The 15701-nt window shown below is 42.1% G+C and overlaps 1 protein-coding gene across 3 annotated transcripts; it reads left to right on the top strand.

Moving 5' to 3' along the window:
- The first annotated feature begins 1614 nt into the window (after nt 1-1614).
- On the top strand, nt 1615-12343 carry NIPAL1 (NIPA like domain containing 1). 3 transcript variants are annotated; one of them, XM_037383709.1, is made up of 6 exons: nt 1615-1795; nt 5963-6229; nt 7321-7377; nt 7835-7925; nt 9686-9846; nt 9990-12343. In XM_037383709.1, exons 2-6 carry the CDS (start codon nt 6055-6057, stop codon nt 10592-10594), a joined length of 1089 nt encoding a protein of 362 aa, XP_037239606.1. In that variant the 5' UTR covers nt 1615-1795; nt 5963-6054; the 3' UTR covers nt 10595-12343. The 3 variants fall into 3 exon arrangements, with proteins under 3 accessions (XP_037239606.1, XP_037239597.1, XP_037239586.1); XM_037383700.1 differs by lacking the exon at nt 1615-1795 and adding an exon at nt 1812-2142; XM_037383689.1 differs by lacking the exon at nt 1615-1795 and having other exon boundaries at nt 2426-6229.
- The last annotated feature ends 3358 nt before the right edge of the window (nt 12344-15701 follow it).

The following is a 15701-nucleotide window of genomic DNA, read 5'->3' as shown; positions in this document are numbered from 1 at the left end:
AGAGTGTGATAAGGTCTCCCCGGAGCCTCATCCAGGCTAAACACCCCCAGTTCCCTCAGCTGCTCCTCATAAGACTTGTGACCCAGACCCTTCACCAGCTTTGTTGCCCTTCTCTGGACACACTACAGCACCTCAATGTCCTTCTTGTCATAAGGGACCCAAAACTGAACACGGTATTCAGTGTGCAGCCTCACCAGTGCTGAGCACAGGGGGATGATCACTGCCCTTGTCCTGCTGGCCACACCATTTCTGATACAAGCCGGGGTGCTATTGGCCTTCCTGGCCACCTGGACATATCATATTCAGTTGGCTGTTGACAATCCGTATCTCAGATTAAATATTTTATTCATCAGTTGAAAAGTTTTTGATGTCCATAGCCTGCTAAAGGAGCTGGCCTACACAGAGGCAGATCTGCAGAAGTGTTGACTGCGCCGTTTCCCAGTATTCTGTTTTTGGGCACCGCACCGCAGTGTAGCACTGACCAGCAGGGCAGCAAGAGCTGTGCCAGGGGAAGAGGTGGTCTTTGGCAGCTCACTCGCTCCCACCCTCTCCGCTGCTTCAGCAAGCCCTTGCAGATGTTACCACTTCCCTTCATCTCTGCAGTTCTGCCGAGTTGCTTGCAAAATTGACATTTCATGTGCTTCAGTCAAATTGCAGGAAGCTGGAAAAAAAATGACACATTTTGACAGAAACGCAGGTGTGAACACACAGAGCTGACAGATCTGAGGGGGCACAGAACCAAAATAGGAGTTGAGAGCAGACCACAGACATGCATCAGTCCATATACGTGGTTTTATCCTCTGGGCATGCTTATGTTGTGCAAGAAGATGGAAGTTTGGAAGTTTGCTCCCAAATTTTCAGATTGTGCTTTAAGACTTTAATTTTCCAGTGTTAAATACTATTTAAAATCATTGCACTTCTGTAGCAGTAACCTGTGTTTTAGAAACGTTAAAACAGAGAAGTCAAACACTTTCTATAAAGTAGACTGCACTCAGTTCAGGCCACCTTCCATTTAAGTTCTTGTAACATGGACATTGTAATTATTGTAATGAAATTGTAATAATTGTAATTAAATGCACAAAAACAAATGCAATGCTCCTTTTCTCCTAACATAGCTTACATTAGAAAACAAACACAGAAATAAAAAATGAGACTAAGACATTGAAACTCTCAGTTTAACCCCAGAACTGCAGAGTCCAGGATGCCTAAGGCAGGGAAAACCGAGTTACCTTGCTGACACGGTCACTGTATTTCTCCAGTCTGCACAACAGCTAAAACTTTTCAAAACCAAAGACGAGTAATGTAGGTGCCATGCTGCAAAGCACGGTTACAGCTCTGCTCGCCTCAGCCAGCACGTCCCTGCAGTGCTCTGTGGAGCTGTGTTAAATTTCAGCTCGGTTTGGCTCCAGTCTGGGAAGTTCTGGTGCACGCTAAAGGTCTTCAGCCTGCCCCAGAAAGTTTGCTGGGCAGCCCTAGCTTAGCATGTGATGGTTTATTGAGCCATACATTTTACAGATGTGTTTCACTTAACCACGTTAAAAACAAGCGCTTAGCCTTCTACCTTGGAACTATTGATGGGGTAATAAAGGGAAGTGTTTCTTACAACACCCTGGAGCCGGTTCAACCACAGGGAGTCACCGCCAGACGCTGCCCTAGCTCTGCGGAGCTGGGATGCTCAGCTGGTGCAGGCCGCCCATCGCCCGCTGGCGCGGCCGCTCGCCATCGGAACGGCTCGGCTCTCCTCCCCGGTGCGAAGGGGGGAAATGCAGTCCATAGAGGCTTCCAGCAGGCACAAGTACGGCCGGGTCCCCGGGACCTTGCCCTTCGGTGCTCAGGTGGGCTCGTGGGAGTTCCCGGGTGAGGACCGGGACTTTACACCGAGTAACAGAAACTAGACCCCGCTGGGGGTCACTGCTGGAGCCCGGCCTGTCCGCTCCGCGCCCGCAGCCGCGGCAGGGACCGCCACCTCCGCCCGCCTCCCGGTGCCAGGCCGGGGGCCGCGGGCGGCACAGCGGGCGCGCAGGGTGCGCCGGGCCGCGCCCGCCCGGGAGGAGCCGCCCCCGCCGCCGCCGGGCCGCTGCGGAGCCCGCGGAGCCATGGGGCACCCGGAGGCGCTGCCCGCCAGCCCGTCCTGCCGCACCGGTCGGTCTGTGCGGGCGCGGGGGGGGGGCGGGCAGAGCGCGGGGGGTGCGCGGCGCTTGGGGCGCGGCGCTGCGCGGGGCGTGCGCGGCCGTGGGCGCAGGTGAGGGCGCGGTACCTGCGCGGAGGGGGGGGGGGGGGGGGCGGGGAGCGCTCCAGCCCCCTCGCTGCCCCTGCGCCCGCCGCACGGGAGCGGCTGTCGCGACTCCTGCTTGCGTCCGCCGCGCTGCGCAGCGCTGTCACGCCGCGGTGTCACGCAGCGGTGTTACGCAGCGGTGTTGCGAGGAGCGCAGCGCTGTCACGCCGCGGTGTCACGCCGCGGTGTGCCGAGGAGCGCGGCTCCATCGCCGGGGAGGCTCCTGCGCCGCCTCTCCCGTGGCCGGCTCGTGTCTGAGCCCTCTTTTCAGCGTCCGTTGTGCATTTCTGTGGATGGGGGTGCGCCGGGGACAAACCCTTGCTGCTTCTCGGCACATCTACGTTCGGACCTTGGTGAAAGCCGGCTTGGTGTTCCCCGGGTTCCTGCCAGGTGTGAGCTGGCTCAGGAGTGCCATGAAAATGGCCACATTACCAGGCTAATCAAAGCAAATAGTTTTCCCGATGACTTGGGACCAGTACCTTCAGTGGCAGAGTAAAAGCCAAGCTGGCTGTCACTAAGGGACCAAAGGGGACATTAGCCCTAGGCTCCCGCAGGACTGCAGAATGACAGCAAGTTAAACTTGCTACAAGGAGCGTGTAGTACCAGGCTGGCGGATCTGCCCAACTTGGAGAAGATGTAGGTGTTGGAGGGAACGTTTTCAGATGTAGCTGAACTGTAGAAACTTCAGAAGTTGCAACAGTGGCTGCCTGAACGCAGACGGGTTCCCTGTTGCCATCGGCCTTGAGTCAGAGCTGGGAGAGTTTATTTCTGCAAGGAGGAGTTCTGCTGACGGGTTCGTGGTGTTTGGAAATGGGAGGAGAAACTAGCTTAGCTGTGGAAACTGGGTGCTGAGCGAGCCAGGCAGCCTCAGAGCTTCCTCAGTCCTTCCAGGTGATCTTCACACCCTTCACAGTGGGCAATAAAGTAACAGTAATTCCTGGATCACCTCCTCTTCCCAGCTCTCAGGTGGTTCTTTGAACAGTGGAATGATGTACCACTTTGCATGCGAGTGGAACAAATGACATGCCTTTTAAAACGAGGGAAAGCTTCTCAGCACAATAAACAGAGATCACAACCATTCAGGATGACTCTTCTCAGCTGGCAGATGGAACAGGCAAAAGATCCGACATGTCTTTGTAAGTGTGAGCAAAGGTGGTACTTCAGAAAGGAGAGAAGCATCCTGTGGCAGTCACCGAGAGACTTACTACAGATGGCATAATTAAATTTTCATAATTTGATGTCATCAAGTCTGCTGGGGAATGGAAAACTTAAGAATCAGTAGAAAAAGTAGTGTCCTGTGAAAGGGAATAAGCTTGCCATTCATCTCCAGCTAAATGGAAGGACACCATTCACAAAAAAAGGAGGGAAGAATGTTACTTTTTTCACTGAAGAAACCCAACATACTGATAGAAAGCTGCCTTTACCATTGCAGGTAGCTAAAAGACCGTATTTATCAGGAGTTTTTATCTTCATGCTTTCTTTTAGGTAAAGGCAAAAAGTATTGCTGGTTTTCACATAAAGCCTGTAGTAGCTGAGTGGTGGTGGTACAACCACGACCAGTCTGGTTTAGCATCATTAAAAGGCAGAGACGGCTAAGGGATTACATCCACTGGCAAGCTCGCTGCTTTTTTTGCCTTGTCCTGGTATGTGTTAGCTAAGAGAAATATTTATGCTTAAATGACTTCTCTGTAATTTTTGTTTGTATTTTAATCTTTAATAATTATGTCAAAACTTTATGCAAAATTCTTCTACTTCTAAGACTGTGCTAATATATTAGGATTTTAAAATACTTTCAGAATGAGATGCAAATTCAGTTTCTTTTACATTATGAAATTGCAGCTTCTTGTAATTATAAGATGGCACAATACTATCTATCCTACGTACTACACAAAAGTAATTTCATGTAGATATAAGTTCTTTAAGATTTTAATCTTCAGCTACAGGGTATGGGCATACTTATCTTGTGGGGCCATTTTTACAAAGTCTTGATTAGCAATACAAAACAACTCCTCTTGAAGAAACTCTCGTGGCAAACAAGGAAATGTGACTGCACAGCCTGAAAAACAAATAGTAACTTCCTGTAGTATGTTTGTTGTATGGTATTCCACAGGAAAGCTGGGAGCAGGTATGCATTCTAGTTCCTTACTTGTAAAGGGTGGTGTCTACCAGTGTTAGTATTGATATTGTCAGGTGCAAATGAAGATATGCTGTCAAATTTCATACTGGTTTTATACTTTCAATATTTTCAATATTCCTTCCTAAACAGTATTAGGTGAATTATCCAAGTCTGCTTGTAGTTAATTGTGCAGTGAAGTACTTTTGACCGAACATTAGTATTTGCAGAGCTGAAGTATGCACAGACACAGAAGCACATCCTTTTCTACCAAGTCTCCAAGTGTTTTTTTCAGTTGAAAAAAAAGTGAGTGTATCACTGATGGTACCACTCAGCAGGATGACTCTTTTATGTGTTACTTTGATTTTTTAATTAAAGGGGAAACATGCAAAGCAAAATTGTTTGTGGCATCTAATGCTTTGTATGAATCACAGTGGACCGAGCTTTTGTACTTCTGCGTCAGCTGTTTCGTATTTCAACATGTCTTCACACTAAGACCTCTTATTTCCAAAAAGGTTGTCTTTAAAAGCTATTCCAGCCTAGACTGTCTGATCCATGCTGTTTGCATGATGCAGGCTACCATGAGAAACTGTGAAACGTCAGCCTAGACCACTGTAAGCCCTGTTGCATCATTGCTGCCTGTCCCCTCCTTCCCCACGCAAAACAGCGACTCCGTTTGTTCTCAGAAATGCAATACCTTCCTTTAAAAAAGCATGTCTAGGCTGATGACAGTGAAGTTGCCCCCACGGGCTGCCATAGTAATGATGCTGCTAAGGGTGGGCTGGCTGAGAGTGTGAAGCTTCAGTCCCAGCTGAGGATCACACGCTCTGCAGCTGCGTGGCAGGCATGGCCAGGGGGACTGGCCCTTGCAGGCTGCGGTCTTCCTCCAGCTAGGGGGCTTTGAGGTGAGCTGGCAATTGCTGTGAGGTGTAATGAGGCCTCCACCCCAAAATTTTATGAATGGTCAAAGAAGATCTGGCTCACTCAGTAGTCACTGTACATGCTAATAAAACATATTAGTGCCCTCATGTAGCAAGAGTTTGCTCCCTTTGTAGAGTTTCCGTCTCTTTTATTTGTTGTTTCCAAATCTCAGGTACAAATGTAGAAGCAGAAGCCTGGAATCACAGCAGGCTTGCTCTAGCAGGAAAGGCTGAAATCATGGGTTTGGCTATATGTTTGTGTTTTGGGGATGTGGTCTGCACAACACAAAAGAACCCTTTCATCTTGAGGTTTCAGGTTAGCTTCCAAGTTTTTAAGTTGAATTTTACATTGAAGATAATATTTGATGCATTCCTTGGTATTGCCCCAATTGCTTGACTGAGCCAATGTAGTGCAAAATATATATATATATATATATATATATATAAAATAATGGACGCATCAGTGAATTACAGGAGTGGGTAATGACCTGGGGCAGCAGTGTGTATTTTAGGTAGGTTTTGTGAGTTATTTGCATGGTCAGAAATGATAAGTGCTCTGGGAAGACATGGAAAGGAGTGAGCAGAGTGAGGACGGGGCTCCTCCGGAGCTGTGCCTGGCTCAGGAATCACTCATCCTCCTTTTTCTCCTCCCAGGTGCTGTGCTGTCTTTTGCTTGCCATGACTCCTGCCAAGCGTGGTGCCAGATCATCAACGTGTCTGAATCACGCTCTTCTCTCCTCTCCTCTATGGATGGGACTCTCAATGAAACGAACCAGAGCATTTCCATGCCATCTGGAAGCAAGTATCGCCTCTACATTGGCTTGGCTTTGGCAATAGGTTCCAGTATCTTTATTGGTTCTAGTTTCATATTGAAGAAGAAAGGACTTTTGAAACTAGCAGACAAAGGAGTCTGCCGAGCTGGTAAGCAGTGGTGCCTGCCTTGCTCCTGCTGGGGACACAAATGCCTCTTATAACTTTGCAAAATCAAGGTTCGAGTCACAGATCACATCTTTAAAGCCATCATAGTTGAAAACTGTTGTGCTTCAACAGGGAACAGAAGTCCTGTCTTGGCTAGGGATGGAGATACAGTATTATTTCTTTGTGTGTGATTACAGGGACTGGGATTTCAGAATTCCTAGGGCTATGGGTGCAGTGGTGAGTTTTAAGTCTAGTGAGCTGGTGATATTTCCTCCCTGACAACAGTTAGTTACCAAATAAAATGCTCCATCTTACCCTTCAAAATAGCTTTATCTCTCTTTTTTCCATCCTTTTCCCCCCTCGGAAAGTCTTAAGATGGCAACTGGGTTTAGGATTTGTTTTGTGTTTTTTTGTAAAGGAAGTGCAATGAGCTGTAGAAAGGGTACTTAATACAAAAGTTTCTACAGTCAGTACAACTATTCTTTCATCAAAGTCAACAGAAGAATAGCTAGAAAAAGATGCGTTGACTAATCTCACAATTCCCTTTGCATGGATTTAAATATACAGCATTAGCAGTTTTTCTTTTGTTTGCTGTGTTTATTGCAATATATGGTTCCAGAGAATTTGGGTATTTGAAAAAAATGTGTTACTGAATATTCAAAATGCTTATATTTTATGTCAAAAAAATTAATATATGCAGTGGCATTTTTCTATGCAGTGGCATTTTTCTTTCTAATTTCAAGCAGATTCAAACTGCAGCTGACTGTGTATGAATATATGGGATATGACCTGGGAAGGCACTTTGCAGTATTTCTTAAGATAACCAGCAAGCTTGATGGAGATTTTGCTTTTGCTTGGAACTTTCCCTCCATGTATATTTAGTCAAATATAATTTTTCAGAAGTTCAAGTCACTCACAGCAGAGCAATCAATAAAAATGTCTCTCAAAATCAAACAAAATATACTTCATGTCACGTCCAGGTAACATGCTCTTTCAGTACTTTGTAGGACTAGATGCAAATGGGAAGCTGTAGTTTTGTTTATTGTAGTAAGGTGATCTCTCTTCTAAGAGGAGATTGTTTTTTCCACTTTCAGGACAAGGTGGATATTCTTATTTGAAGGAATGGCTTTGGTGGGCTGGATTGCTGTCAAGTAAGTCACCTCTTTCCTTTCAACCTATATGTAAAATGCCACATAAAGCAGAATGTTTTAAATAGATTTATTCCTTGATTTTTCACTCCCTTCACTTAAAAGAAATGTCTTTGCAATCACCTTTATGACAGAAGCCATTCTGATATCCCATCTCTCAAATACTGTGCTGTTTAGAGCTCTTTGCAGAGTAACAACCTTTTCTTTAATATCAAGTCAAAAGCAATGGCATTGAATCTATCCAGCTTCTAGGAGTACTTAGGGGGAAAGTATTTAACTTTCTTCAGCCTTTATTATGTCTAAAGGAGGTTATGCAGGTAATTTTGAAGGAAAATTTGCATACATACTGTAGAAAAAAGATTTTTGTTTAGATTTGCTGCCGTACAAAATATTTCTAATAGTATGCCTTTTATTCCACCACCCCCTATTCAACCTGTTCCAAATGTTCTTTATTCTGCAGTGGGATTGGGGGAAGCTGCAAACTTTGCTGCCTATGCCTTTGCACCTGCAACCTTAGTTACCCCCTTGGGTGCCCTGAGTGTTCTCATAAGGTTAGTACAAAATGGAAGCAAACCTTGACAAATGAAGCATTCACTGCCTGAGGGAAAAATCTGTCTTTGGCTGAAAGCAGATAATTTTAATAAGTAAACTGAAAAGCAATATATGGACAAGAAATGCTTTTTGTTCCTTGGTGGAAAGATTCCTTGCTTATTTAGAACTGAGTTTTCTGGGTAGAGGAAATGAGACCACTATATGCTTTCCCAACAGCCTTCCACCTATATTATAAAGTATTTATTAGCATATACCAGATACACTGCTGATGCACAGCAGTAGAAGGCTATAATTTATCTCTTCCTAGAGAACTGAAGCTTTTTTAAAAAGTCTGATCCTGTTCTTCAGTTGTGACAAAACTTTACAAGAGAGTGTTCTCCCACTAAAATGTTTTAAAAAACATTGCTGTTTTGTAGGAGCATAGTTTCATGTTAAGGCACACATAATAAGCATTTGGGGTTTGCTTAGTCTTTTCCAAGTCCTTCTGGAAAGAAGGCAAAGAAAATTTTAGCTTTTTTAATACGCACAGTTAAAATTTGTGGTTCTTCTGAAATATGAATGCCCTTTACTTGCTCATTATTTCCTGTGTGTGAAGAAACAAATGATTTCCAAGTACTTAAGCACAGACATTAATATGGCTATCACAGAAGCAGAAAAGACTTGGATTATGCTTACAACAAGCTTTCTGGGAAGTAATTTTTTTACAAAATGGAATTGCTGTATTTTAAACGTAAAACTCTTTATTTTTAAGTATATGAAACACTATGTTTAAAACCATCCTGGGCCATGTATTTTTTTTTAAAAGATGCTTGCAGTAATCTAACTGCTAAAAATGCTGCTGTTCTGTTATAGCAAAACCAGTGTAATTCGGTCACAGACAGCTGTGCTAGGATCAGCCTGTAGGTAAATGCAGACTGACTGGATGCCCTGCTGCTGTTTTGCAAAACAGCCTGAGTTTGAACACCCTCTCCTTTGATATGGATAAGCAATCTCTCCAATTTTCATAAAACAGAGATCATGAGAGCTTCATGTCAGTAAGCTCGTTACCCTTGTGCAAACAAATAGCTGTAATTTGATCAGTGGGTTGAAAAACTATTTGTGAGCATGTCCACACACCATTAAGCCTGTGTCTGTGCCTAAGCTGTGCTCTAGCTCGCTAATCATGTGCCCTGTGAGGTCATCTCATTTGGGCAGTGTTAGGATTTTTAGGCTAAATCTGGAACCCCTTGGAGAGCCTGAGATCAGTCCCGTTTGAACGCAGAGATGTGCCTTCTCTGTGGTTTTGGGGGAGTCCTGGCAAACCAGGCAGAAACCGTGCCTGGGTGGGAGAGCCCAGCGGGGGATGAGGAAGTTTCCAAAAGTTGTGTGTGTGTTGGTTCTAATAGCAAATGAAGTGCTTTAAACCATTTCTAGAAGAGAATAACAGCTGGTCAGTCTGGTCAATCTACAGGTGTGTGAGAGTGCATACCCCTGACCCAGGGCATCAGTAACGAGAAGTTCCTTGAGCAGTTCAGACCCTGAACAACCTGAAGGAGAAAGATCACGGTTGTTAACCCCCCTAAAACCTAACCTGACCTGACCTTCTTGGTCCTGATCAACCTTCTTGCAAAACTCCTTTGAAATTGTATTGTTTCAGGCTGGTTTCCCATATATCCAAATTCAAAAGAGGTTTTGAATTACTGTCATGTTACACAGACAGATTTTGAATGTCTCATGTAGCTGGTGGAGCTGAAGCTCTTATTTGTATTTTGCTGAACAGTGCTATATTGTCATCCTATTTTTTAAATGAGAAGCTGAATATTCACGGAAAGCTGGGCTGTGTGCTGAGCATTTTGGGGTCAACGGTCATGGTTATTCATGCCCCCAAGGAGGAGGAAGTCACCTCACTAGATGAGATGGAAAGAAAGCTGCAAGATCCAGGTCTGTATGCAAATGTCATGAACGTGTGCTACAGTTCATAGCGAAGTGTTCAGGACACTGAATAACTTACAGCATGTACTTGGACGTAGTCCAGTGGTTTATCTCATGTGCATTACTCTTCTTCCCTTTCCTCTTTCTTACAGTGTTTGTTACGTTTGCTGTTCTCCTAACAGTTGTTGCCCTCATGCTGATTTTTATCGTGGCTCCAAGGAGAGGTCAGACAAATATACTGATCTATATTTTAATTTGCTCACTCATTGGTGCCTTCTCTGTCTCATCTGTGAAAGGCCTGGGCATTGCCATTAAAGAAATGCTGGAGCAGAAGCCAGTTTATCGACATCCACTGGTTTTTGTTTTGGTGGGCATCTTAGCGCTCTCAGTCAGTACTCAGATCAACTATCTCAACAAAGCATTGGATGTGTTCAATACATCTCTAGTGACACCTATTTATTACGTGTGTTTCACCACAACGGTTGTGACATGCTCTATCATCCTGTTCAAGGAGTGGAGTAGTATGGACCTGGGTGATATCACTGGAACCCTGAGTGGATTCTGCAGTATCATCATTGGCATTTTTCTGCTGCACGCTTTCAAAAATACTAACATCACTTGGAGTCAGTTGATGTCCACTGTTGCCAAAGGACCATCATTACCACACCATGAATACGAAACCTGTCACACTTTACTGGAAAGCATGGAAGACCCAGCTTTGGCACATGAGGAGGACAACGTTTTATTCAGTCAGTGAAACTCAGGCGGTGTTCATCATTGAAGTATCATGAATTGCAGACTCAGTACACCTGTGTCTGCCAGAATGCTCTTCTTTTCTGCAGTTCTCTGGAAAACTGTAAGGCCCATTAAGTGTGGGGCACTCCTCTGTGTGCTAGTTGTTGGTAGTAATGAATGAAAATGTTCAGTAATTAATATGACAGAAACCTGATAGTGATTGTATGTTAGGCATTGAAAAACTTTGTCCTTTTCTTAAGCAGCATTTCCTATTGGAGAATTTTAGCAGAAAAGAATGGCCTTTGTGAGCAATGTTTCCAAAGTGCAATTTTCCCATCATGATGAAAGATAATCCTTGCTGAAGTGATAAGTACTCTGCTGTTATCTTACTGAGGCCTTAATATTTCCAGCTAGCTTTCTATTTTTATAATTTACTGCCAAGCAAACTTGTAGATGCTCTACATGGAGGGTATTCATTGGAGATACAATATGAAGAAAACAGTGTTTAACCCTTTTAGCTTTTAATATAAAATCTTATGCAAGATTTTTTCACTTTTGATCGCCTACCAATGAACCTTGAATAGACATCACACAAAAAAATTATTAAATATGGTTCTTGGTAACCAGTCTCCTTCAGAATCCATTTTTTGACAGCAAAGCCTTAGCTCTTCTACCCAAGGAATCAGGAACAGATTGCAAATCCATAAATGTACATGTACCTTTTTATTTCAAAGCTATGACCAATTACATTTTAAGAAAAAGCACATTCATTAAAGGCCTGCAAACAGTTGCTATTGGCTTAAAAAATTACATAAGATGAAAGAATAAAGTATTCAAAAGCAGAAGAAAACCAGAATGTGCAATTAAGAATTTCCACTCTGTTTTATACTACTTTGAGGTTTAAGAAGGGACTTCACTTTTTTCCATACTTCTTCCTAATATTTCCATCTATTCATCAAAATTAAGCTTTTCAAAAATTTTTCTCATTTTCGGGAAAGGTATCATTGTTTCTTAATAGCAGAACAGTCCTGTTATCATATATTCCGTTATTAAGGCAAAATCCATTTTCCAATCCATCTGCTATTTCTAAAAATACTAGGTAAAGGAAGGGCTGTAAACAAGGGGTAAGAAACATCAAAACATCTTTTGTTTTAGTTTGGCCTTTTCATCTTTTCTAAAAATGAGTATTCACCACTATTAGATGTTTTAGCTATTAACCCACTGTGGGCCTTGAAGATTAGTATCTGTACCACAGTATGCTCCTCAGTTGTGGTCACTGATCTTTATCTCACAAGAAGTTTGCACAGTCCATGGTTTACTCATTACAATCCCCTTTGTTGCCACTTGGTGAGCAAGAAAGTACCTTCAGCAGTCAGATGTGTGGGTCATGACGAGCTCATCAGAAAGGTAGTATTTCCAATTCTTGGGGTTTTGAGTGTGAGTCTAGAACATTTGCCAGAGGATGCTAGCATTTCCACAATTAAAAACTGATTTTAATTAGCTGAGATCTATATGCCAAGCAGAACCTCCTCAGCCTCCTTGGGCTGTATATTCTCTAATGTTCAAAGAGTGTAGTAAAAGTGGATACTTCAGGTGGATAGCGAATTGTTCCGTGAAAAAAAGCTCTTAATTTAGCTGTAAGAACAAAAAGGTTGCTGTTGATATTTCATATATGTTTGTGTTGTGCAGTTGTGATGCCAAAATGACACAGAGTAACTGCTCAGAGACGAATTTTGTCTTTAAGCAGCAAAGGTATTTATTTCGTGCAACGTTGGGGAGCTAGCCGGTTCGCACTGGACAAACTAGCTCCAAAGTTTTCAGTGAAAAGTCAGGCAATTTATACAGTTTTCATGAGAGGTTACAACATCTTTACATACATATTCATTTGATTTTGACATCTAATCATCATATTCATAATGGGTGGGGTCTAGGTGGAGTAAACCTTTCAACTTTCTTTGTTCAACAATCTCCTGACTCATGGTCTCCTCATCTCCTTCAGGTGCCCACCTTATCTTCTCTAATTATTCAGAGTACATGCCTTTAATATCGTCAGTGGAACCATTTCTAATTATTCAGACAGGCTGTGCCATCTCTCTATATCTTATCTCAACACAAACAGCATCACCCAGAGCATTGTACCAAGCTCATCCTGACTAATCTTTCTAAGACTTTGCTCTGTTTCAGTTGTTTCCTTTTTGAAAGATAATCATGAAGTACCTCAGTTGTTAGTTGTTTTTAATGATGCTTTAGAAGTTATCGAAAACTAGAAAATAACACTAGGGATACTAGCTTAAAGTTATTTCTTGAGTTCCAAGCACCTTTTTTTCACTTGGCTAGCTTTGTAGTTGACATGCCTACAGGAAGAAGTAGAAATTCTATCAATCACCTTATTTCTAAACCCTCATTTTTACAATGAAGAGCATATCTGAAAAATGTGATACTGGAAAGCGTGTCCAGTTCTTCTGCTCACAGTACTATGTAAAATACTGCAGGTAGAGAAGGCCAGATGTCATTAGGCAATGGGTATTCAGGTTATCAACTGTGATTACCTAATTTGAGAAGTACATCCAGCAGTACAGGAGGTGGCAGCAGTGTTACCAAGTACATTCACCAAAAATGTACTTTTCTTGAAAATATGACATTGTATACAGCTTTGGAATATTTTTTAGCTTCCCAGGTGATAAAACGTGCCACAATTCTTTGCTGTTAAAATGCATGTGTTAAAAAAGCTTCAGAGAAGAAAATTTATAAACAGTTTCATTATTTCCTAGTTAATGTAGGTAGTACTTTGGCTTTATCGGCCACATTCAAGGTACAAAATCTTTATAGATAAAAACAGGTAAAACAAATAATAAAAAGACCAAAGATGGAGTTTTCTTTACAGTTTGCCTTTTAACAAAAAATTGCATTGCTTTTCACTGTGAATTACTCATACAATTTAAAGAATAACTGGAGAAAGTATTGATTGACCCTAAAAAGAGAAAAAGAAATCATTTTGTATAGCTCGTGGCCCTTCTGTTTGCTTATACAATCATCACTGTGGGGTGACCAAATGGGTTATTTGTACAAAAAAGCAACCAGTCCAATTCTTGAATGGATGTGTGTTGGTGTTTTTTTAAGATACTTTCTTTGAGAAGGGTATCTTTTTATACCAACTCCTGGCAGTCAGTTAACATATACCAGGAAAAATTCTGTATTTCCTACTGGACTCATGTATCTGCTTTTATACATAAATAACATCTTCTAGGAAAATAATGTTATTTTCCTACAATGTCAGAAAACCAAGTTAATGCTTATTTTCATGGTGTACAAGAAGTCTATCATTTTAAGAAGTAAATTATTATGTTTTGTATAAAAAAACTTGTGCTATAAGAGACATTATTTTTTAAAATGTTTATATTTAGTTATTAATTTGGAATAACTTTAATTTTTAGTGAAATTATGCTAATATTGCTCTTGTAATAAATTATTCCTGGATTATGTACTAAATGATCTGGTTTTTAAAGAAAGGATAAAAAGGAGTGTAATTCATATTTCTGGTAAGTATTTAAACACTATCTATCTGATGGATCCAAAGAGAATAATCCCGATTTTAGCAGCTGGTCCTAGGTACATGTAAGTGGATCCTAGATGAGGAAGGTCTGACTAATGTCCCTGCAGTTCATGTGCATCTGACCTGATCACGGCCTCCTTTTAGTAGCTTTGACTTTTACTAGTTTTTCTGATAGGAAAGCAAATTTCCTACTCCCCTAGAAAAACCAAGTGTGAAAGTACTATATATTCACCTTGAGCTAAAAGGTCTGAAATGTTATGATGGAACTGGAGAGAAGAGTATGGGGAGATCTGGATGTTTTAACTTCTTCTACAGAATTACCCAGTTTTTCTAGATTTGTTCTGTACAAAGCATCGGCAAGGAAAATTTAATGCTGATGCTTAGTGGTCAAAAGACAGGGATTTTGAGGGACAAAAATAAGGGGTAAGTGAAAATGCCTTTCCATCTAAACTAGGGAAGAGAAGCCAAAGCTGATGTGTTAGGGATCTCTTTCTCATGGCCAGTCTTGATGGAGAGTATTTCAGTGAGTTGTCAGGTTTTCCAGGCAGTGAAATTAACAAAAGACCAAAGGAGAAATGTGAAATAATCCAAGGAACTGATGAGGCTGGCGGAATACAGGCACAACACGGGCATATTGACCCTGTAGAGTCAATGTTGTGGAAGCAGGGTAAGAAAAACATTTGCAGACCCACTAATGGCTGAGACAAACTAGTCACAAGTAACCTACTCTCATTATAATGTAATTATAATAGTAAAAGTAACTCCCCTTGAAGCAGAAACTTTGAAAAGGTACACACACACACACACACAACCTCTGGAGCATGCGTACTGTATATAATATTTTTAAATGAGTTATAGCCAATCATGTTGTATAGCAATTTGCTGTTTGTTCAACTGTATATAAATGTCCTAAAACCAGAAGGAGCGTTAAGTTTGGATTTACCACCTAGCACCCATCTGTGCAGACATGAAATAAACATCTCAGCTGTGGGTTCATCAGCTTTTGCACACCAGGTGATGAACCCTGATTTGGGGACAACAAAATGAATAATATTATCTAAAGTAATTTGAAGTGTTTTGGAAAGTAGGGCACATGGTTAAGAACTAGAACATAGAAAACCTCAGAGCCAATACGTTGCTAACCAAATTACGGCTTTTACATGCTGATACAAAACAAATCTTGGCAACTAGTCATTACTACCATACCTCAGGACAAATTAATGAGCAATTAAATTCATTACATAGCTACACTGACTGACTAAATGTAGGTAGGTCAAGAAGGCTTGGATAGGTTAAATAATCTGCAAGGAGACTGGAAGGAAATACACAGGTATTAGTCTCTATAGAAACCTGTTCTACCATCTTCCTTTACCTGCCTTCCCAGCCACACCTAGAACAGCCACGCTATAAAGAATTTCCATCCCAGAGTACAGATTCAAAACTTCAGCCTCTTTACTCATCACGATGGCGTCCTGGAGCTACATGGGGAATTACATACTTCTAGCAAATGCCATTCACTTGCTGTTTAAATTCCAGCAAAACAGAATTGGCACTGTATTAGAAAATACTACCTGAA

This window comes from Falco rusticolus, chromosome 1 (genome assembly GCF_015220075.1).
Source record: "Falco rusticolus isolate bFalRus1 chromosome 1, bFalRus1.pri, whole genome shotgun sequence".
In the NCBI taxonomy this organism is placed as follows: Eukaryota; Metazoa; Chordata; class Aves; order Falconiformes; family Falconidae; genus Falco; species Falco rusticolus.
Note: the sequence above shows the minus strand (reverse complement) of the source record. Positions and strands in the feature narration are given on the sequence as shown.

What these genes read in the sequence shown, in the direction of transcription:
- NIPAL1 (XM_037383689.1), top strand. Translation starts at nt 5,875, where the DNA reads ATGGAAAGGAGTGAGCAGAGTGAGGACGGGGCTCCTCCGGAGCTGTGC. An exon ending in CAAAGGAGTCTGCCGAGCTG is followed by an intron (nt 6,230 to 7,320) that starts GTAAGCAGTGGT and finishes TTCCACTTTCAG; the next exon opens with GACAAGGTGGATATTCTTAT. An exon ending in AAGAAAGCTGCAAGATCCAG is followed by an intron (nt 9,847 to 9,989) that starts GTCTGTATGCAA and finishes TCTTTCTTACAG; the next exon opens with TGTTTGTTACGTTTGCTGTT.